The following is a 22,526-nucleotide window of genomic DNA, read 5'->3' as shown; positions in this document are numbered from 1 at the left end:
TTTATGGATCGATGCATGCAGCCCTCGTGCACGGACTAATAGCCTTAGTAACTATGAATGTTAGCTGCTTTCGTTGAGTTGCAGAACATTCAGGCGCTAAGTGGTGGAAAGCTTGAGGCTCTCGCTTCCATAGCTTACAGTGTTCCACTCCTGCAGCCGACTGTACGCAAGCGAGTCCAGAGGTCGCAGTAGTTGGGTTTTTCGCATTCGCGGGAGCGACGCTGCATAGTACAGGACTAATAAAAACGATTATATGGGAAGCCTATTGAGGCTTTGTGTGTGGGGGGGCGGGAGTTTGGCGGAAGTGCCGAAAGACACGTGGCTTTAAGCTTCACCGTCCCACAGTTAGTGTGCCTGGCGTCGGCCACAAGCGAGAATGCAGCAGCTGAGGCGGCTAAGCTTCTTTGATCGAACAATAGTCGAAAGAACGCGATATGCTCAGCTACCGTGCGATGATTCAATCAATCCAAACACCGGCGGACTGAGCTCTGGCGCCGAGCAGCCGCCATCAACCCAAGCCCAAGTGCATGGCGCTGCAGCAGGTACTTGATCACAGGGCATTACGCATGGACAGAGACTCTAAAGCAATGGCAGTGTTAAGAAATGCTAGGGGTTTGGTTCCTTGGCGTTTGTTGCGTTGCGATTGGGGCTTCTTGCAGGCTATGCCCTGGCCATGATTCGCAAAAGCGTATGATGGCATGCATGTGTGTCACAGGGCCTTCCCGCTTATCTCCGCTCCCTTCTTCGTCCATTGTGTGTGCGGCGGGGACTGACGCCTACCTGTGGCTCGGCGATGACGACGGCTTTTTGCACACACTGGACCATGACTTCCAGCTACGGTCACTCAAAAGCTTTGACGTTTGCTTCGTTTCCATGCATGCGGCGGTTCACGCGAGCTGTATCGTCTGCATTGGGTACGTGTCTGTAACCTTCATGGGCTTTCCTGTAGCGCAGCTTGTGCTTCATTCCTTGCGGATTTTCTCGGTGCGACTGCCTCCTTGCTGATTCAACAGGCGAGATCTTCAATCTGAAAAGCCGGGCAAGGGCCCTGTGGGTAATGGAATGGGTCAACTCGAAGACCCCAGGATACGCCAGGGCGTGCTGAAGTATAAATGCTACAGCACTACGCAGGTCGACGGCAAGGGAAATCCAGTCCTCCTCCGGGAAGCAGGACTGTTCTCCAAAATCCCAGAACAGGTTGTCGTGTGCTCTGATATTAACATGAACTTCACTATGCTAGCTGTAAGCCTTTCCATGAAGTGTCGGGGGGGCACCCATTCTTAGTTTCTGGGAAGACGGCCCTCCGTCCAGTGGATGTGCATAACTCATGCGGAGGAGGAGAGGAGGACGCTGCTGAGGTTGCTTTGTAACCAAGCTCGGATTATTCTTTCATTCGATGCTAGGCAGAGCGTCGTCGCCGAGCTGTGCACTTGTGAGCATGCTGTTATTGTGTTGCAGGTCGGCACTGAAAGCGCGGGCGTCTGCCTCTTCCGTGGGGACTTGCTAAGGGAGAAGACGTGCCGGCTGCGATTGATGAAGTGAGACTTTTGCGTTTAACACAGTTCCTAACAGGGATAGGTACTCATGTGTTCCTCCCAGTTGCTAGTTCATTGACTGCTGGATGTGCAGCTATATACATACATATTTATGTTCTCGTAGGCAGGAAAGTACCAGCCTTTTCCCGAAAAAGTATGCTGCTTTTTATGGTGCCAGGGAGAACGATGAAGCGGTTGCCAGCGTGCGCTTCCTGGCTTCCCAGTCAGATTCAAATACCCACTATATGCTCGTGTGCAACACCAGCTCGATAGCCTGCTACGCCGTTACGCTAAAAGGAGAGCCGAAGGTTGGTATTTCAGAACAGTTGAATTTGGACTCGAGGCTTACTTTGGTGGCAGAACTCGCTCTCCGGGGGCAGCTGGGAGGGTGGGGTAGAGACAACGGAAGAGAAACCACAGGACAAGATCGCGGAATTGGCGTGCAATCATTGACTGCACTGCACGCCGCACGCTAGGTGTTGCCCTGCAAAATACTTCCTTTATTGTGCATGCGGGATCGCAGGTTTGTCATACGGACAGCGTATCCACCGCTTCTCCTCATGTTGTGGGGGCGTTGGCTTCCCTAGGCACGTTTGTCATACATCATGGAGAGGGCATATTCTGCGTCGATCCAGAGCAGGGTAAGCCTTGCCTAGGCCCACCGTCCCCTGTACGTGTGCAACAGCGTGCCGTCTCCACGCCGCATCTACTTGGCCTACAACACACACGGAAGATGCGCGCGCTAAAACCGCGTGTTCGGGAACTCGTCTGAATTACATCTTCTCCTATGCGGCTGTAGGCAACTTATGGGCTCTTCCGAGCGAAGACCGCTGTCATATTTTGACAACCCATAAATCCTATATTGTATCGGTGACAACGGAAGAATCCTCTGCAGACGCTGAACCAACCCATGCAGGTTCTGCCGAGATCTTGCCCGAGAAATTTTCACCGTTGCAATCTAAAAGCTCCGTGAGCTCTAGTTAGCCCTTTCCTTATCAAGTTTTTCTGTGTCCTGCTGCTGTCGATGCTGCTGTCTCTGTCACACACACTCTCTGAAAGGAGTGCGCTTCGGATTTCGCGGGTGCGTCCGATATTTTCCAATGTTCGGGCCGTAGAGCGCGTTTCTTCTTGCCGCAGCATCAAATGCTCACTATTCACCTCTGTTACCCTGAGCTCCGACTCATTGCCTACTCCTCACCCATGCGAGGAGTTCGCCACGTTGTCTCTGCAATGGTGAGTGCTGCTAGGCAGAGTTGTGCAGCGCGATGGGACAGCTCGGTGACCGTGTTACAAGTGGTGATCAATACAGCGGCTCATAAGCCGCTCCTGTTTCCACCTGCAGTCGAGTGCATAGGATGGCGCCAGATGTACGTGGACTTGCTGACGCCTCCCATGCGACTGCGGATTCTGCAGGACACGCTGTTTGTAATCGCTCGAGGAGGAGCCACAGAAAACAATGTCTTGTTCGACGTTAAGGAAAAGAGCTTTGACGAGCGCTTGTGTATTCTGCTTCGGTATGCTGTTTCTCTCCTTGGACCTGTAGCTGTCTCCATGGCGACGTCCACCAGCAGCCCCCGAACTGACCTGCTTCCCCAGCTGTCCGTTCACCCTTCTGTCTCTGTGGGTTTCGCGTGCTCTAGGAAGCGGCTATTCAACTGGGCTGCAGAAGTCACCATCAAAGATCATCAGCCGCAGCAAGTTTTGCAGGCAAGGATGCGAATATATTGACCGCTTCTTGCATACTTGGGGCGCATCAGTTGACCATTAGTTTGTTTGTCTGTTTCTCTGGGGGGGATTAGGAGCGGAGCTCAGGGGTCTTTACGAATCGTCTGGCTAGATAGGCAGCTCATGAATCTTGTAAGGCCGTGAGGACGGCGCAGTCCTGACGTATTGCACATGTTCGTTGCAAAACTGAGCTCGCTGCAGGAGGTTTACCGGCTTCATGGAGACTGGCTGTATTCCAAGAACATGCCGGAAAAGGCGGTAGAGATGTACATCAAAACTATAGGTGAGTTGTGATTTGAATGCTAAGCAAGTCGCAGCCGTTAACGTCCACGGTGCATCAAAAAGCTTGCCCAGCCCTGTCGCTGACTTCCGCCTTATGTTTTTGAAACTTCAGGATTCCTAGAGCCTTCCGCAGTTATCCAGAAGTTTCTCGATGCCCAAGAATTAAGCCACCTGGCGTTTTACCTGCTTCACCTTCACTTGGCAGGCTGCGCCATGCAGCAGCACACACTGCTGTTTTTTAAGTGCACGGCCAGGCTGAAGGACGATGCGCTACTTGCGAGCTTCCTTGATGATCCCCGCATCAGCAAAACCTGCTCACTAAGCGTTGCGCTTAACGAGTGTCGCTTGAACGGTTAGTGTGCGCAATCACACCTTTGCGGACTGACAGCTAGCGCTGCATGCAAAGATTTCATTAGGGTAGGAGCCATGTGGATTTGCGCCGAATTCCTCGCTCGTCTCTTGTTGGGTACTCGCATTGCGCCTCGCTTGCAGAGCGCCTGTGTGTTGCCGTGCGCGCGCCGTCATGTGGCAGGAGAGGGCATGTGTATCGTCATGCCACACATATGTATACATTGCCCCCTGCATGGTTTTTTGTGTAGTGCTCGAGTTATGCACTTTCGGCTCAGGCGACACAGCACTGGCATGCGCAATTGCAAGCCGCCATGGGTACCATGATGAGCACCTCTCCTTGCTGTTAGAGACGAAGTGCGTCCTACAGTTCTTTGTAGCGTCCCAACACAATTGAGTAGCTCGTCTTAAGTAGCGAAGCCTCATTGAACGAGTTTTTGGCAAAATGCAGGGTGTGCATCCCATTTGATCTACTTGTATTGCGCATGCATAGGGAGTTTTCAAAAGCGGTGGACGTTCTGAAGCAGGTGGACGCCCCTACTGCGTGCTCCCTCTTACTGAAGCATGGCAGCGACCTTCTCCGGCACAGCGCCAGTGACGTGCTTATCCTGCTTAGCCAATTTATAAGCGACTATCATACCAGGTTAGCCGCTGGTGCATTCGTTCCCCAAAATGTGGTATTGGGCACTTGTCTTGCCTTCCCACGACTTTATGGATCCATGCTGAATAAGGCCGCTGCGCGTCCAACATGTTTGCCCCTGAAGATTTGTGTCTTCTGCAGTGTCGAAGTCTTCATCCCACTGTTTGTTGACGATCCTGACTTGTTGTTGTTATTCCTCTCCTTGCTGGCGCATGGCCTCCCCGTTGCACGCCGTCTGGTTCGTGAGCACGAGACCCTCTGCAGTGACTCAAAGCTGCAAGAAGCTATAGAAAAGGCGCGAACGGCCATTGTTGCCTTCCCTTCGATATTCGGATGCTCCCCATTTTCTTCCTTGCTGGAGCTGCTTTTGCGTAGGCCCACGCACCTTCCAGCTGCCCAGCCCCTCTCTCACCGCTTACGAAAGCGCTCTCTGCAGCGTTTCGTCTTGAACAGAGCCATATTCACCGCCGCCGCAGTTCAGTCTTTCCTCAATTTCTATAATTTGTTCTCAGTGGCCCCGTGGGTTAATTGCTGCGTATCGTCCCTCGCAAGTGTAGAACCGTAAGTGCCTCCCGTGAGTCCAATGTTGATCTTATTGCTTCTCGTTTTGTGCATTGGGGCTTGATGCATGCTTCTGGCTGTTTAGGCAAGTGGCGCGCGTCTCGCCATGCCTTGCCGCATGCCTGCGGCACAACGGATGGCTCGCCGAGCAAGCATTTGGGGGTCCAAAGCTCTATTGAGAGCTCTGAAGGCGGCTCTTCAGAGCTTTCTCCCATATACGCTGAAATACTCCTCAAAACGCTGAAGAGTCGGACCATGGTATGCGCGTAATACTTGCCTGCATGTAGCCTTGTCGTCTGCGTTTGCGTGCCTGCATGATCTTCTTGCCCTTTACGTTTCGGGATATCCGTGTGGGAATTTGCACTCAACAGACAAACGAAGAGCAGTATCGGTCAACGCTCTTGTGCACGATCTTTGGTTTCGAGGAGGGGATGTCCTTGGTGTGCGAAAAACAGCACGAGCTGCAGCTGCCAATGGCCTACTTTGAGGCCAGCAACGACATTCCAAGTCTTCTTCGGTTTTGCTTGAAAAACGGCTCTAAAGACCCCACTTTGTGGACCCAAACTTTGAATATTCTTGCTTCGTGAGTTCTGCGTCGGGGACGACGCACTCCTGGCTGTCCTTTTCTCTCGGGGCACTGACTTCTCCACTCATCGCAGATAGTGAAGACATGAGGCGACTTGGTGGATAACAGTGCCCCTGTGGCTGTCTGAGGTGCTGCTTAATGTGCGTGCAGTCAAAGCGGAACGGAACGCCAAATACGGGAAGTCCTGTTGCACATTGAGGTAACCCTTGCTGGCTTCGGGATGTCCGCAGTGGTCGCTTGCATATTTTTTGTTATACCGGCAAGAACGTCTATAAGCTCGTGGTTTCGAATCCTTGGGCTTCTTATGCGGTACGGTGCAACAGAGGGCCTGCTGTAGGCATTCCGTTTGTGGCCGCAGCGGTATCGCCTCTTACCCCCACTGACGGTTCTGGAAATATTGCAGCAGAGCCAGGTCGTTACTCTGGATGCGGTTAAAGTATGTCGGGCTGTACATGGCCGCTTCCAGGTTTACCAAACTCGTAGGGAGTCTTGCAGTGGGTAGAGGTGCTTCCCTGTGTAGTACCTGGGCACCTGCCCTAGAGAAGAATGCCATATTCTTGTGATTCTTCTCCACTCTAGCAGCTGTCTTGTGCGCAGGATTTCTTTCTGCGAGCCAGTGACGAACTCACCGACCAACTCGAGAACGCGCATGCGCTCCTGCAGAGCGACAGGGCAGAGGTTTCGCGAATGGCCGAGGAAATCGACCGTTTCAAGAGCAAAGGTGCGGAAAATGCAGCTTGAGACGCATTAGCCTTCGGGTGTGCGTAAAGCTAGAAGCTCTCAGAAGCTGACACTGCAACATTCAGAGTGTATGCCGGCTCCTCCGCAGCAGTATTTGGCGGTGCAGTCGCCGGCTGTTTCTCAGGAAACTCTAGGATATTGGAATGAGAGGCCACCGGTTAACGGTTAGGCAGCGTCTTTTAATTTGTATCACCAATTCAAATGTCAAGCAGAGTGTGTGTATGCTTTGCGACTCGGTTGCTACAGCTCAGGTGTTCGAGTCCGAGCGGTGTGATTTCTGCTTCCTTCCGATGGAGCTGCCTTCCGTTCACTTTCGCTGTGGTCATTCGTTCCATACATACTGCCTGAGCAGCAACACCGACACCAAGACACCGGCCCTCCAGACGGAGGGAATGGCACAAGCATCTTATTGCTGTGCAGTCTGCACGCCGCAGTTCAATGCCAAGAGAGTATATTTTTGTCCCCTTGAACGAGCACAAATACTTCTGCAGTGTTCCTCTGGGATGCACTGATGCGCGCCTTGACAGTTTTTCTGCGCGAATCCCTATGTTGCTTTGCAGTTGTTGCACTCACAAAGAGAAAAAGAGGCATGCAACACAGACGACTTCTTCAAATTCCTTCGCGGCTCTACACAGGGGTTCGATTTCATTTTAAATTGCTTTGGACGCGGCGTTTTGCCAACACCACTGGTGGGCTCCGCACAGCCAGGACGACGACTGGCTTGGGGCATGATGTAATGGGGCAAACTGGAGAACTTCACATTCTCCGCCGTATACGACTCTCTGGGCGTATGACTGTTTGTGCGTACAGAGAACGATTGGACTGCTGTCGAAGGACGTAACTGGACTGGACCCCCTCCTTCGCAGCTACATTTCTACTGGCGCTGATAGAGAGGGCGGCATTCTTTTGGAAAATGTTGTACAGACGCCTGCTGCGGATGTGCCTTCTGGGCCGGTGGGCCTGAGCACATCACACGGCACTTCGGACCACTTCCCTGGGCCTTGGCCTCCTCTTCGGAGCAGCACCGCTGCAGCAAGGTGTGTAATCGATCCAACTGGCGAAAACTAGTTCCTTTTGTAAATCCTTAGTCCCTTAAGATGTGCAATGTGAGTTTAACGGCAAGACCAATAGAGAATGCCAAACTAATAAGATCATTAGATCTGGTGGGTCAGCCATCCTGCAGCCCCGTGTCTCAAGCATCTAGCATATGGCTATGTAGTATCCCTTTCCACCCAAATGCAAATCACGGCTGTACTCCAGCCCGGTTTGTGAGTAAATAATGACTATGCGTCTTGCTACGGTCATGATTCACGCAAGCAGTCCGGACAGAACCAAGTTTGGCCTGAATGCATCCCTACTAAAGAAAGTTAAAACAACCATATAAAGTGGAGGGTTGTGTTTTCTATTGATTGCGGTCAACATCAATAGTTTGGCGGCGTTCGAGTGGATGCCCCATAACACGCCTGTGCAACTGCACAGAAAGCTGTACAGAATTAATTGGTAAGTGAAGCAGCGGGCAAGACACCATCATCTGAGCTGACAATTAGCACCCCAATGCGATTGGTCAGGGTTTTTATCTGGCATTGAGTCTCGTCAGCACAGGTAGAAGCACTCATGTTGGACGCTGCCGAATACTCTTTTCTCATGCCTGGGCCTGAGAAGAATTGCGCCTGAACGAACCCCCCGGCTGCGTCACTTCTTGAGTGCCTCCAGGCACAAATCCTTGCTTCGCAAACTGAGACGATAGCTGACACACCAAGGGATTCATCATGGCTACATTCTGTGCGTTTCCTGTGAGGATGTCACTCATTGTGGGTGCGGGAATACCAGTTACATCCGGGTCCGCCCAGCCAGCTGGGACCTGGCCGCCAAAGAACTTTTCGAGACCGGATACGTCAGAAGTCGTAATTCCTTCCGAAAGAGCTTTAACAAACTCTGGCGTCTCCACATTTGGAAGAGGGACGAACTGATGAATCTCGATTGCGTGCAGTTTGAAGGAAATGGGATCCAATTCCCCACCGTACTCAGGTGGCTTGTTGACAGACCCGCGGTATACAACAGAAGGCTCCAGCTCGTCGGATGCTTTGTCCTTCGCTTCGGATATCTCTTCCAAATCTGCAACAACACACAGGTCTAGAGGGACTCAGTGACGCGTGCGTTTTAGCACCCCTGCCTGCTGTAAGGCACTACTCTACCCACATGATAACGTCATGAAATGCTGACGTGTTTCGGCACCCTAATAATTGTGGCTTTTCGCCGCACCTTTCGGAGTGGGTGTGGCCGCGCCTGTCTCAGAAGTCCCCTGGTTTTGGAAGGCCGAGGCAAAGTCTGACGGCATGTGCTCCGGGTAGCCAAACTTCCCAGCAGCGCTTGTAGTTTCCGGCTCCTCCTCCTTTTTACCGGTGAGCCAGCTCCAGAAGCTTGGCTTCTTCTCGTTCAGACGAGCGCCGCTCTTTTGCTGATCAGCAGCACCGACCTGTGGAAGGTACATAAGCAGAATCACAGCTCAAGCGTCTACACAGCTGTAATAAACAGCACATGCACAGCCACGCGAAACCTTTTCGAGTGTACTGGAGCACCTTGCCACGAATAATGCAGGAGTAATGTGGGTGAGTGCGCCTTTGGCGCTATTGCGAAACGAAAAAAGGTATAGAGATTTCCCTTACCTGAGGAGTTGGGCGCGGATAGACAGGCCCGGGGGTCAGTTGTGACAGCGTTGCCTGGCGAATAGGGCCCTCAACCCCGCTGCCACTCCTAAGCACATGCTCCTGTGTATACTGCTTCTGGAAGTCTGCAGCAAAGTTTTGGCCCATCGGGTAATTCAACTTTGCCTCAGTGAGTTGAGCAGATCCTGAGCGAAATTGAGAAAACAGTCATAATGGATCCTGAAGGCCATAGTTCCCCTGTGCTTCAGAGGGTCTTCCTTGCGGTAGTGTACGATTGAGCTCTAGCGACCGCTAGAATGGGAATACAGGGCTGCAGTCGTACCTGGATAGAGTCTTTGCTGCTCGGTCCTAACTGCTGTCTCGACCGTCCTGATGTGGGGTTCCTGGTGCACTTGCGTGCAGCATGCTGACCATCTACAGAAGGGGCTAGAAGTTTGCGGTTCATCGTGGACATAGCGCGTCTCTGGATACGGTACGATCAGTGGAGGAGGGCACTCCAGCTCGACGTCAAACTTCGGTACGTACTTGTAGACTGGGACATCTTGATACTTTTCTTTCCACTCGTACTGCATCACCTCTACCTCTTTGACAACTTCAGTCACCTTGGGAACAATTTTCTCCTGAATATCCACCACCACTTCTTTCTCGACGTAGGTATCCTTATACTCAATTTGGGGCACCTCGACCTCAATTACTTGTTGCTCGCCTTCGTATTTGGGGACAGGCCTCGGCACCTCACGGATATCCCACTTGGGAACAAAATGTGGCGCGTAGCCGACGCGGACGGGGACGTCCACATCTCTGCAAGACACAGTAATGTGCACAGGTAAACACAGTTACACCCTTCGGTTAAGGCATATGCCAGCATACCCGCAATGCATTTTCAGAATAAACGAGACTTACTTCTCCACGATGGTTTCCTTCTCGATGGCGACGCCCCTCTCACCACAGGCGACCTGTACTCTAGGAACATCGTGAACTGCGGATTGGTTGTAAACTTTGGGGACGATAGAATCTCTAACTTCAACTTGTGGAACCTCTATATACTTGTCCCGCTTCTGGATCTCCTGGTATACTGGTACGGCCACGACAGGCTGGTCAGCCTGCAGTCTGATATGAGTCCTCTCCACTGGTTCCCTCTCAACTTCGCCGTCACCGCAGGTCACGGACCCGCAAAACATAGAAGTGCCACATCCAGAATTACCCTGCGACATCTTCTTAGTTCTACGGTCTACTTCTGTGTCCTCAATAGCCCTGGACGTTTCGGGTTACTATTGGCAATGATGATAGCTCACTCCGACCCTGCAAAACACATACATGACATCAATCCTCAGATAGCGAATTAATGTCATTCTCAAGTGCACATATTTACAACATGGTGGATTTAAACCTCGAATTCTATGCACACTCGCCACCAATCGATGCAGCTTGTCGATGCGAGAGTGCGGCGCTAAGATGCAGACAATAGGAAACAGAAGCGACGTGCTATCGCTAATCTCCCAGTCATCAAAAAACGCTGACACAATACTGTTGGTTCAGTGCCTCAATCCAGCGTGGCACAATGACACCCCGTTCACAAGCTGCCTCGCCATTTGGAAACTGAACTGGGCAGAGCTTTCTCCCCCCGACGTTCATGACAGGCATTTCCTCATTAACTCGTTGAGATAGAGAAAACCTCACTCTTTGTTATGGTGAAAACAGAGAAAAATTGTCTGGACTTGTCCTAGCGGGTGCGAGACCCGAGTGGCCCGCCGAGACTGATCAGAGCTGTCGGCGATGCAGAAGGGCCTTACCCAACAATATTACTTTAAGCTTCGACAAGAGTGTTTCTCAGTCTACCGCCTTCGACGATATATTCGGAGCTTTCCCCCGAAATAGAGTTTCATTGAACTTGCAAGCATGGCTGCCCAGGGCAGCGAGCCCATACCCAGCCAGCCAGGGCTTGATGAGAGCATCGGCGGCCGCAACCAACTTCTCTGCCGAGCGCTGTTTGGGGACCTTAGTTGCCCCTAACTTCCAGAAAAGCCCCAACTCACTAGAAATTTGAGGGGTTGGCATCACAATGGTTTGCGATTATTTTGATTTCTAATATTCGACTGTCCAAGCACCCGCGCAACTGCCTTACACACGATGACGAGTTAGTTAGTTGGTGCGAGACGTCTCGTCTAACGAGAAGAATGCACTGTGGAAGACCTACACACACTTTAACCAGGCTTCCATTTTTATTAAATTAAATGCACTAGAGTAGATGCAATCCGGTTGATTGACTCCTGCTCCTTATCCTCTGCACTGATCTGCGCTGACCACCAGTATACCGAAGTTATTGAAAAAGCCCCTTGTGTCACTGTGAGCTCAATGCCACTTGTTTCTACATGCCTCTCTTTTGCCTTTCATGGCACTTGAAGAATTGTAAAGCTGTCTAATTGGGACTCCCTTTTCCTCAATTCGAGGAAGTATTCCTTGGGCAGAGGAGTTGCTGTTGTTCGCAGCCTGACGCTGCTGCGCTCGCGGTTGTCCAGTCCTCACTTTCCCACATATTCACATTTAATTGGGTGCATTCGGCTATTTAGATCAGCTTCGTACCTTCTTTCAAAAATTTTCACAGTTTTTCCCTCCCCCATACCCCAAAATGCCGAATGGTGAAGTAACACTGGTCCTTAGTGACTGGACTAAGGACAAGAACGGGGACAAGCACGAGCTCCCTGGCGTTTCGATGGAATCTACAATTCTCAATATCAAGAAGTTGGTGCTCAAGGAGCTATCAATGGGCAGCAGAGAACCAGAATCTATTCTTTTATATATGGGCACGGTGCATCTTGAGAACGAAAAACTGCTCAAGGAATTCAACAAGTCCAATCGATCGAAGCTTTCAGTGAATGTGTATGATCGAGTCGACCTGAATCTTCGTGTAAAAACGCTTCAGCGTAAGTCCACCCTCTCGCCACCCCAGTTGTCTCGTGGTTCCTCTGCATTGTATTCCCCTATGTCTGCGGTTCGCGCGGCGGGGGCTCCCACCATTCCGATCATCCTCAGACACTTAGAGAGCTGCTCATGTATTATCCTCAGATTGTGGAAGTGGTGGATGCGTCTGCGTCCCGCTTTGGTCCTTCCTCTGTCGCCAAACCATAAATATTAAGATTTCGGACTACAAGAGCGTTCGAGACCTCAAAGAACTGATCGCTGACGAGTTGAACGACCCAGACAGGTCAGCAGCTGCTTATTCTCGACCTTTTGTGATGCATGGTTTGACCATGGGAATACCATCAAACTTGTGTCCTCCGTGCTTGCTGCTTTGATGCGCCGCGTCAGGTATACCGCAGCAAATATCAAGCTGACTTTCAGTGGGAGCATGCTTTTCGACGACAGCCAAAGCCTGAAGGACGTAGGCTTGAAGAATAACAGTACTCTGACACTATTCGTGGACTGCTTGTACTGGAAGAAGTCCGCAAAGGGCAGTGGGGAAGGTGCTGCGAACAAGCCACAAGGAGCCGCTGCACCCGGCGAACAACGCGACTGTGTGGGCGCACCCAGTGAAGAAGCCGAAAGTAAGAAGGAAGAGAGAGAACAAGGCGCTCCCGAGGGGTCTCAAGACACTCCAAAGGCGTCCATGTCTCTTGGGTCACCCCAAGCATGACGTTGCTACCTCGATCTAAATGAAAAACCCTATGTTGTTTCCACGCATGCACGTGCGACAGGATATGCCGCAACTGCGGAACTCGCACTTTTGACGCTGCTTTGCCATTGGTGTCTTGACAGGACAAAAGACACCGGCTAGTGTGCACTTTCTATAATGGTGACAAAACCTCAAATAAATGGCTAAGTGGGGCTAATACAATCTCGCACACATGCGCTAACTTTTAAAGCAAGGGAACACGTCAACACTCTCGTGCTCGTTGGGCATTGCACTTCTTTTAAAGTTCAGCCTATGCGTCTCAGTGCCCAGGGGCCCATAGCGAAGAAATTAGGGTTAATGGAGTACGCCTGTTGGATAGTCATGCGTTTGCTTAGATCCAAAGCAGTGTATTCAATGGAAAGACATAGTAGAGACTCATTCTCACATTCATTCATCCTCGTTTCTCTCTGCATTCTCCTCTCAGCTTTCCTCTTCTTCTTCATCGCGTTCTTCTTCCTTCTCCTCTGTGTCCTCCTCTAAGTCACCTTCTGACTCGTCACTAGGCGAGACGCTCTTCGACCTCCCTTCCTCTTTGACTTTCCTTTCCACTTTTTCCGCCTTCTTCGAAATGTCCAACGCTGCCGCCGCAACTGTGGCCGCCTCATCCCCTCCTGCTTCTGCCTCCTTCGCGAATTTTTCGACGTCGAACACGACGTGTTCCCCTGTGAGAAAGCACTCATCTCTGTGCTCGCACGGCACTAGAAGCCGACCTTACCGACAGGCTGCGCTTTGCCATTAACCTAACCCGAAGTTCGCATATTGTTCTTTGGAGGTGCAAATATATCGACTTTACCTTTACATGGATCTGGTGCTTTTCATCGACAGAAAAGTCGACGTTCACTGCAGCCTTCGAAGGTTCTTCCGGTTTCCGGGGTGGAGGCTGTCGAGAGCCATTGTTTGATCTTCTCTCCCTAAAGGTTCAGTAGATACTTACCGGAGGAGGGATTGCTTCAAGCTTTGCCTCTGCAGTATTATAATAACGAAATTGTGTGGAATCGTTTGCAATACCGCAAGAGTAGCGGTACCTCGTTCAGCACTTTTGATACTTGGAAGTGTCCCTGAGAACAGGGAAGAATGCCAGTCGCTCATATACCGTGAACCAAGCACTCTCACCCTTAATACCCATATGCCGGCAAAACCAAGCCTCTGTCATGCCTGCGGTAATTGTCATCGTCTAGAACTGATGAGGGGATTCCCACTGCATGAGCGACCCACTGTCAATCCAACTGTCACGCGCAACCTCTGAAGGGGCGCAAAACACCTGTTCCGCAGCCCTATAGCGGAAAGCAAAGCCTGCGATACATAGGGACACTGGCCAATCACCGGAATAGTAAACATGCCCTTCTATACTCACAATTTGGAGAATCCTCGACCGCTTTGATGGGAAGCTCTACTCCATCCCAGAAGTATGTACTATAGTATAAGAGTTCACAGGGATGGTTATGAAGATCTTCATGTTGTAGCTTATTAGTGACTGACTTCTTGAGTTGTTTTGCGTGATGAATGGTTAGAGAAGAGCCGGAAATTTGAGCCATGTTGCTGCATCGAGAATGTCAATTATGAACAGGGAAGAGGCATCTTGTACGCACCCAGGGTTATTGTGTAGCAGCTCTTCTGCCTAAACCGAATATGAGACGTTTCTCAAGTCGCGCCAAGCGATGTGGAATGCGCTTACATCGGACACAAAAGTTAGCGGCCCAATCTTCAGGATTTCGCATTCTGCACTCCGTGAAGCCAACACCACATGCTACCTCTTCCAGTAGTACCTCACCAGTCACGGGGCTCTCTTCACCATTCGACGCCGACTGCCTTACAGCTTCAACTAGGGCTTTAATGTAGGCTGCTTCCTCTGCGATTTTACAGGGATCGACGTGTGGAAGCCCTTAAAAGCTAAATGAGCACCATTGAACATACGTTCCTGCTTGCTCGCTTCGGCTTCCAGCAAAGCGGCTTTGTGTGTGTTGTACCTAGTAAAGGGGTGCATACAAAATGTGCACCAGGAAAATCCCGATTTTACGAAAGCCAGCCTACTCTCGCAGTAATTTATCGTCTGCAGAGTCTGCAATATCTCCGGATTCGGTCGTCTCTTCCAAGCCCTGGCCATCACTGCCTGTCGAACATAAACTTCATAACAAATGTTTTCCCACGGCAGTATATGGACACTTACGGCGTGCTGCAGCCAATGCCTCCGAAGCGAGCTGTCTCTTTCTCTTTGCTTGCAAAAGCAGCCGGTCATAGCGATCAGTGTTCAGCACCTAAAGGTAAGACTGCAACCTGACCGTTCGCCAGAATGTTGGCACACCTCCTAACCTCAAACTCCTCTTTCAAGTCATCACGCCGATCAGATACTGCGTCATCCGTTAGTTCAGTCTGAGCACCGAGAAATCTAGGGTAGATCTTCTGTATTGAAGTGGGATAACATCGCATTCATGTGCATGCGCGAAACTAAAGGTTACGTACCGCTGCCGCTTTCCCCTCAAGTCCAAAGATTCCCATGATTCCCCCGGGAAAGCTGAAATCGACGTCTGTTGCTGCGCATGATGTTAGTGTTAAATACCATGTCCATAAAACTACTAGCATGGCGCCTAAAATTACAATTTTGTGCGGGTGTCACAAAGATGGAAGGATGATTCAATCCGTGAAACAGAATCCGGGGACTCCTTGCAAGCCTCTCGGATTGTAATTTCAGAATTCGAAAGTTCGCTCCGTTATTTCTGACTAATGTGTGCCAGATGGAATATGCCGAGGGATTTCTGTAAGCCGGCTTTCACATTCAGATTGGCGGAACTACCCTGTACCAAGGCAGATGGCCGTTCACGCGACGCGCCGAGGCCTCATCGAAATTTTAAAGATTTTCGTTTGTGTTACTGTGGTCATAGGGGTTATTCAGCTGGTTTCAAAACGCAAGGGTAAGACTTCAGCTGGCATAACCAGCAACATGTATTGCGAACTGTAGTGACAGCTGGCGACACAGGTGATACCACCATGCATGAAGGTATATAGATCTACTATGCAAATAAGCCGTAGTCGTTAATTTTGAAGGTTTCGATCATGACACGAAAGGTGTCATCAAAGGAAGGTGCTCCAATTTCGGTTGAGCCGCCCCGGCCGGAGGTGTCATCTGCTTTTTCATTCATAGATATAAGGATGTCCGCCCGGTGCTCTGAAAAATCACAAATTTTGAGAGGGAGTGTGCAAATGCATTCTACGCAAAGAACGGGGAATCTATGCCGTTGATGGAATGATAATGCAAAGTCCCTGTCCGGTTTCACAGGGCGTAAGAAAAGCTACGCCTACCAGCCAAAAACATATGACGCACTTGGAATCCTTATTACAGCCAAGCGTACGAACACGTGTTCAGGGGTTGTTTCAGCCTTTTTCTGCACTGCAAATTCTCCCTTTAGCAAGCCTACGGTGCTACCAAAGCACAATGCAGACACGCATATCCCAATGGTTAGGAACCAGAAAAAACTAAGGGGCATAGCTCCCACATAGTTCTAAGAGTTCAGCTTATTTAGAATAACTTTGGATATCATGCAAAAACCCGCAGTACGGGAAGGGTAGGTTCGCTCGATACTATGACTAGTGAAACGGAACATGCTCACTGTCCCAGGGATGGGAGATCAGAAGGGGACAAAATCTTTGTTTCCAGACATTTCGAAGATAGTGCAGAGTTCGCTTGCGTTAAGTCGTTGAAAAAGAACCTGCGACGTGTCACAGGCCTAAAATCACGCAATCCAGTCACCGCAGCTTTTGAAAGGTGCTGATTATCTGTACTGTAGCCGTCTAGATGACTCTAAGGCTCCTTCACAGCTTTATTCTGCCTTTTGAAGGGAAGCGAAGCTAGCGAACACACTCAGCAGCCTTTGCATCCGGTACTGCCTGATATTCCAAGACCTCGATGATCACACTGACTCTCCCACACTCGCTGGTAAGCGCCTCTTGCTGATCTGGGACGACCATTATTTTACTGCACGCAAAAGTATATCATGAAAATATTAGCTACAGGAACTCAATGCCCTGCAAAAATTTGTGATATACACGAACAGCTCATACCTAATGGGGGTCTAACCTGCGTCATGCCTACAGTGCAAAACCATTCAGAAGGTGCTCTCCATAGAAATGCCCAGGAGATTAAGGCCATACCTCAGGTCATCGAAGGAATCCGGCACATTGCAGGCCATTGCTCCCCCAAAGAGGTCCCGAACTCTGAATCCCCCAGACGTCGCCATATCTGATTGGCTTCACTGCGTGCTTCACGAAACCTTCCGTAATAGGGACATACCAACTGGAAGAATGGCACCAGACGCAGCCTTCTGGTTTCCTTGCAAAAATGGGAAGACCCTGCGGTCTCAGGAATGGCACAGGATCTTAAGCCACCCAGGCATGTGGGGGTAGAAACATGTTAACTCCACAAAAGACTTGAATTAGACTATGCTACAGTGCCACTACTGAATAGTAATGCTGCAGTTAAATATATGCCGTCAAAAGTCGCTGACTTGGAAGACCCTCGCCGTCGGCTGCATGGTGGGGCCCATCGGCTTGTGGGAGCTGAAGCGTTTCCAGAGACTTCTTTTCTATGGATAGAATGCCATGTTTTCCTCTCGAATTCATGTTTTGTGATTTTTGCATCCATTTAAATTTGCTGGCTTCTATGGAGTACTCGAGGGCCCCATGTATGCGACGCTTTGTGGTTCCCGAATTTTATTAGAGTGTAGGTGGGTCCTTCGGCTCCGGGAGCGAGTGTGCACATGTGTGTGCATGCCGGTTTGTTTCTCTTTATGCTTGCTTGCCTATGGCTTGTGCTTGAATGCCCTGCCTCTCACGCAGGTGTATTAAATGTGTTCTTCGAAGGACGAATTGGGCTTTTATTCAAGTTGGCGCATGAGTCAGCATGTTGAAGACATGAAACAAGCGAATATCTTGCAGCTTTGAATGCTCGTTATTGCTGCTTCGCAATTGAAGCATTTCCTTAAGGCTCAATTCTCTCATTCCTTCGCTGCACGCCGTTTCCAGCTATGCAATTATCCCTCAGTTCGCTTGCCCATTCTCCTGTCACCTAGCTAGCTCCTCTAGCAGTCATGCTCGGACGCCATTCCCCCCATATATCGTCTTGCACGCGCCCTCGCTCATAGATAGTGCCTGCTGCAACCCCTCAATCAGCCCTCCTGTAAAATTCTTGTGTGGAGCCGAAGCTCCCTTGAATGTTGTTGTCTGGTAGCTATGTGATAGCTTTCATATTTAAGCATGCGCTATTTCACAGAAGTAGGACAAGCATGCTTTTGCTTAAATAGGAATGCTCCTCACCTTCACTTGGCTTCCTGCCTTTGAGTTATCACGTTCCACCCAGTCATTCCGCCACCTAAAGCTCTCCATACATGTAACCACAGCTATCAAGCATCAATCATGGCAAAAATGTTAGCTCCAATATAGCTGAAAGGGTTACTGTTCCCTTCGCTTATCACTGGTAGCTTTGTGGACCACCTTGCTGTTGTGCTCCCAAGGCATCCAGGATATTATTGTGGGCTTGTTTGAATTTTGTAGCCAAGTTAGACACCCTTCAGAAAAACAACTGAGCCATTTCGCTATACATACACCCTACTTTTTGCTGGCTGCAACAGGCTGAGTCACACTATCAATCATTCCGTTACACTAATTATATTCAACTCGGAATTCGCAAGCAATTGACTAATTGCTTTGTATGTTCGTGTCTCTTCTTTATTGGAAAGAAAGTAGCTCAATCATGGAAGAAGCAATTCTTTTAGCTGATCCGCTTGATGCTATGTGCAATAAGCTGTGAATGCTCGAAGCGCTACGAGGGTGCACCTGAGCGCACTCCAGCTACCTATGTCCTCCTATCTCAGGAACTCAGAGGGACGTGGGCACGTCAAGAAGGGAGTTCTTCCGAAAAACATTTAATAACTTTCTATTCAGTCTGTGTTGAGTGTCGAGTCGTGTGTCTCTGTACGGGGATGGAGTCTTACACGTGGACTGTCCAATAAAAGCATGTGTGAGGTTACATGTGGACTGCACGCCTAGAAACCAGCGGAAGTACTTTTCAGATTCACTTCCCCTTCATCTTTGGCACCTATTCTTCCATATCTTACATGTTGCTTATAGCTCTAGAATTTAGCTGGACTTTTACCGCATGAATCAATCTAAAATATTTAAAATTTCCTCAAAAAGGAGATTGAACCACTTGAATCTTGTCTTACCATCGCTTCATAATATTTGTCCAGACGCAATTTTATACATTTTGAATAAAGAGGATTGATATACTGTAAGCAAACTATTTTAGTTTCTAACGGTAGCTCTTTGAAAAGTGTACCCAAATTTATTCTGTCTCCCAGCATCTCTGATAGCACTAGATATCCAGACAATTCTTGGATAATTTCGAAAACAAATAGTTAACAAGTAATTTTAAACTCGCCTGCAAGCATAGCGAAAGAAAATTTATACAAATTAGTGTGGCTTTCGATAACGATTTGCCCTTGTATCATTTCCGCCTAGCTAGGCGCTCTTCATGCACTTGGTGAACATTTACATTGATTGTTATGGCCAAGATACTTGGAGAGACCACAACAGCCTAGCTACAGAGAAAGATATCTTTGGCTTACCAGGAAGCGAAGGGTTTGTCCCTCCAGTCGGCCTTGTATCTCCTTGATCGCTTCTCTTGCCTTGTTCTCTCATGTGCTTCGCTGCTTGCATTCAACAGGGTTTGGTGAGAGGAGCGTGAAAAGTAATTACATTTTATCAAATTGGGTTCCTGCTCACAAATCAAGTTCATTCTCTTGTGTGTAAGCCAAGGACGTCTAAGAGCACACGAAAAAGAAAATGCTCATAGAGCTGGCTTCGTCGTATCGTGATTTCATTCGCCGGCAAGGGTGAAGGGGTTAATTTGCTACATGAGGGTACTTCTGCTGGCCCTTTGACCCTCGGCAGTGACCCAAAGCCTTCCTCAGTTTTCCTGCTACTAGAGTGCACTACCTTTCAAGACAGAGATGAGTGTTTTGAGCCACCGCCCATCACTCAATTCCCTTGATCCCACCCTTGTAAGTATAAGGTAATGCTATGCTAGCACTGTTCTGCAATGCCATCAGTTTAGCATCATTAGCAGGAGTCTGAACACCCGATTCTAAGTGAATCAGTAGCTGGTTCTCTACGGGTGCAATGTGGTGATGATTAACCGAAATGCATACAACTTTTACGCTCGGAAAACATATCACTAAAAATTTGTCGTGATTGCCTTTTTAGCAACTGGCTTGAGTCAAATATCGAAAAACCTCGCGCTAGAAGTAGGATGAAATTCTTAGTTGGCTAGCAGCCCTTCTCTACCGAAGACATGTATCGCAGTTTCTATTGGGGTTGCCGATAGCTGCAAGGCGAGATTCGCGAGGCATTCTCGTTTCACCGAGTCAGACAATCGAATCTCTATCCTAATCCCCATAAAGTGGATCTTTAATTGTGTTGTGCACGAAGTGAGTGCACGCAACGGGTAACGTAGTCAGCATTGCTATATTGTCCCGGACTTCCAGCTCGCGCAGACAAGCGCATTGAACGTGGTCCCACATTACAGTGCACATTCGTGAAGCGTTTTATCTAACAGAAATGACGCAATTTTATAATCACACTGGCTTAGCTATTACTTATTCCTGCTTTAGAGAAAGTTCTGCATTGTCCCTGGAGTTGAAGTACGCTCTCGCAGGAGACCACTGCACCTTCAAACTTTCACTAGGCGCATGCCACGCAACTATTGCCCTTTTGAACAGTCCACATGCAAAAAATTCGGATAGCTGAAGCACTGTGAAATTTACGTGTTTTTACTGCGAATTCAGTCTCGGCTTCAGCCTTCACCCCAGCCCCGTATAGGGCAAACCTCAAGGCATATAAACATCCAAAATACATGAACCGCTCATGTGCAAGCAATTTGAACCAAGCAAAGCTCAGAGGGACTCATTTGGACTTGGAAAACAAGTTTTAAAGGACATGCGGGCTTTGTAAACCGTGTCTCCTCCTCGTGGTATTTGACAAGTATTCTTAAGGATAAAAGCCTCAGGTTCCGTTGGAACTAACTCCCTGGACATCAGTAGCGTGGGTGAGCACTCAAATTCGCTCGATAGTTTGGCGCACTCTGTTACCAGAGCGCATGCAATGGATGCATCCCTTAGCTTTCCTCACCGCTCTGGCTAACATTTGCTAGGAGATGCATCGATTGTCTAAGTAGGAAAGCGCCAATTCTGTAAGAAGTAATTTCGGTTGTCGTCTGGGCACCCTTTCTTGGCTGCCCATTTCCTTCTCCTGTTGCTGCTATGCATCAGAATTAGTTAGATGCTTCTGTAGATTAGTCTTAGTGGATTGCACGCTGCGCCCCCTGCAAGCATTTTGGCGCAGAACTAGGTGTAAGACGCACAGAAACAGCTTTTGTTTATTGGTATTCGTACAGTTAAACACTTGTAAGAATCCACAAGTCCATGAAAACCCTACTACCCCAAATGGTTTTTGTGTGCGGGTAAAATTATGCGCCGGTTCTTGCGTACGGTGTATGATTTGTACTTTTTCTATCGGTTGACTCAATGTACTGCGTCTTCGAATAGCTGTCGGTTGGTAGGCCGCATTATTGTTCACTATGCAGTGTAGGCGGACCCTCACCCACAAGGCACGGAACTTGCAGAAAATGTATCATTGGGACAGTGGTTCTTCTTTTTCAACAGGCTGTTGTAGTTAGAATGAAGATTGCGTCTGCCCACGCAAATAAGTACATGCTTTTTCTCAGTGCACCTATTACCGCTTGCTCTAACAGGCTCCGTTCATATGGAATGCAGTATATTCTCATTCAGAACGGTCCTTTAGAAATAGAACGCAGTAAAAATACAATTCGCAATAGGGGTCACACTAATGACTACCAATATCCATGAACATGTTGAGCTGGGCGACAAGTCTTGTGCGGGCACAGAAAAGGGTAATTCTTATCTTCAGGCCGTTGCAAGAAGGCTCGTAGCTCTACGACAACAGTTGAGTATTTAATCAACCGATGCAACAATATTCTCAAAGGCAGATTCCCCCTAAATTGCATGTATGTCCATGGAAGCTTAGGGGGAATAGGGTCTAACGTGGTGCAGTCACTTCCACACTTGGGGCAGTTCAGGTAGTCTCACATAAAGCCACGCCGGTGCATCACGTGAACCTTATATGCTCACAACATAGACACACGCTTTGCCGTCAAAAGACAAAACACATGTGCGTCTAAGCAGGCCAGCCAGATAGCAAGAAAAAGTCTGTGCATTCGCGAGCTACGGAAAGTTCGTTTGGCAGTTTTGGGTAAATGTGTCGCAAAGTACAGCAAACACAATTTTTTGGAGTCGGTAATGCTTTCAGTTTAAATTCAATATTTGGAGAGGTTTTCTAGTCCAGTGTCCACACTTTAATTGAATAATTTTCTCCACTATCGGATGCACCTGTAATGAGGAGATATGCCCTCTCAACAACACACGAAGGCACCTTGTAGATTAGAACACAAGTGTCGGGCAATCCTCCACATAAGAAAGTTGACTTTGCAAGCTCAAGAAGCAGCGATTCATTAATGACACGTGCAAAAGTCACTGTCGAAAGCGCTCCAAGCTCTGTTTTGTCCTGAGCAATATATCCTACTGTGTGGGGCTGCATCTGATGGGGCTGGTTTAGTTATCGGACCCCGCTAATAGGCCAGACCACAAATACCATTCCCTAAGCTCAACAGTGCTTTATGTGGCGAGGTCACAAACACCGCAGC

General features: G+C 49.2%; 4 protein-coding genes and 1 pseudogene across 4 annotated transcripts; 2 read left to right on the top strand and 3 right to left on the bottom strand.

Moving 5' to 3' along the window:
- The first annotated feature begins 376 nt into the window (after positions 1 to 376).
- Positions 377 to 7,486, top strand: LOC34623091 (vacuolar protein sorting-associated protein 11 homolog). Its single transcript, XM_026336179.1, has 24 exons — positions 377 to 542; positions 716 to 914; positions 1,014 to 1,242; positions 1,459 to 1,538; positions 1,714 to 1,843; positions 2,059 to 2,176; positions 2,335 to 2,504; positions 2,673 to 2,768; positions 2,949 to 3,049; positions 3,176 to 3,242; positions 3,462 to 3,543; positions 3,655 to 3,894; positions 4,169 to 4,247; positions 4,384 to 4,533; positions 4,672 to 4,953; positions 5,177 to 5,253; positions 5,338 to 5,357; positions 5,463 to 5,674; positions 5,828 to 5,876; positions 6,036 to 6,113; positions 6,275 to 6,398; positions 6,665 to 6,867; positions 6,979 to 7,107; positions 7,229 to 7,486. The coding sequence occupies exons 1-24, from the start codon at positions 377 to 379 to the stop codon at positions 7,484 to 7,486; spliced, it is 3,339 nt and encodes a 1,112-aa protein (XP_026191964.1).
- Positions 7,487 to 8,060: 574 nt separating this feature from the next.
- Positions 8,061 to 10,298, bottom strand: LOC34623090. The gene is made up of 5 exons (XM_022736224.2): positions 9,988 to 10,298; positions 9,407 to 9,885; positions 9,085 to 9,269; positions 8,681 to 8,894; positions 8,061 to 8,533 (listed from the first exon to the last, which is right to left on the bottom strand). Exons 1-5 carry the CDS (start codon positions 10,296 to 10,298, stop codon positions 8,061 to 8,063), a joined length of 1,662 nt encoding a protein of 553 aa, XP_022589452.2.
- Positions 10,299 to 11,713: 1,415 nt separating this feature from the next.
- On the top strand, positions 11,714 to 12,718 carry LOC34623089. The gene is made up of 3 exons (XM_022736223.2): positions 11,714 to 12,008; positions 12,151 to 12,289; positions 12,394 to 12,718. Exons 1-3 carry the CDS (start codon positions 11,714 to 11,716, stop codon positions 12,716 to 12,718), a joined length of 759 nt encoding a protein of 252 aa, XP_022589451.1.
- Positions 12,719 to 12,900: 182 nt separating this feature from the next.
- LOC34623088 lies at positions 12,901 to 14,292 on the bottom strand (annotated as a pseudogene).
- Positions 14,293 to 15,765: 1,473 nt separating this feature from the next.
- On the bottom strand, positions 15,766 to 16,959 carry LOC34623087 (ran guanine nucleotide release factor). Its single transcript, XM_022736221.2, has 5 exons — positions 16,904 to 16,959; positions 16,614 to 16,727; positions 16,363 to 16,461; positions 16,077 to 16,174; positions 15,766 to 15,920 (listed from the first exon to the last, which is right to left on the bottom strand). Exons 1-5 carry the CDS (start codon positions 16,939 to 16,941, stop codon positions 15,766 to 15,768), a joined length of 504 nt encoding a protein of 167 aa, XP_022589449.2. The 5' UTR covers positions 16,942 to 16,959.
- Between the last annotated feature and the right edge of the window lie 5,567 nt (positions 16,960 to 22,526).

Source organism: Cyclospora cayetanensis, unplaced genomic scaffold (genome assembly GCF_002999335.1).
Source record: "Cyclospora cayetanensis isolate NF1_C8 unplaced genomic scaffold, CcayRef3 CcayRef3_contig_96, whole genome shotgun sequence".
In the NCBI taxonomy this organism is placed as follows: Eukaryota; Apicomplexa; class Conoidasida; order Eucoccidiorida; family Eimeriidae; genus Cyclospora; species Cyclospora cayetanensis.
The sequence above is the reverse complement of the archived record's forward strand: the minus strand, read 5'-3'. Positions and strand labels throughout refer to the sequence as shown.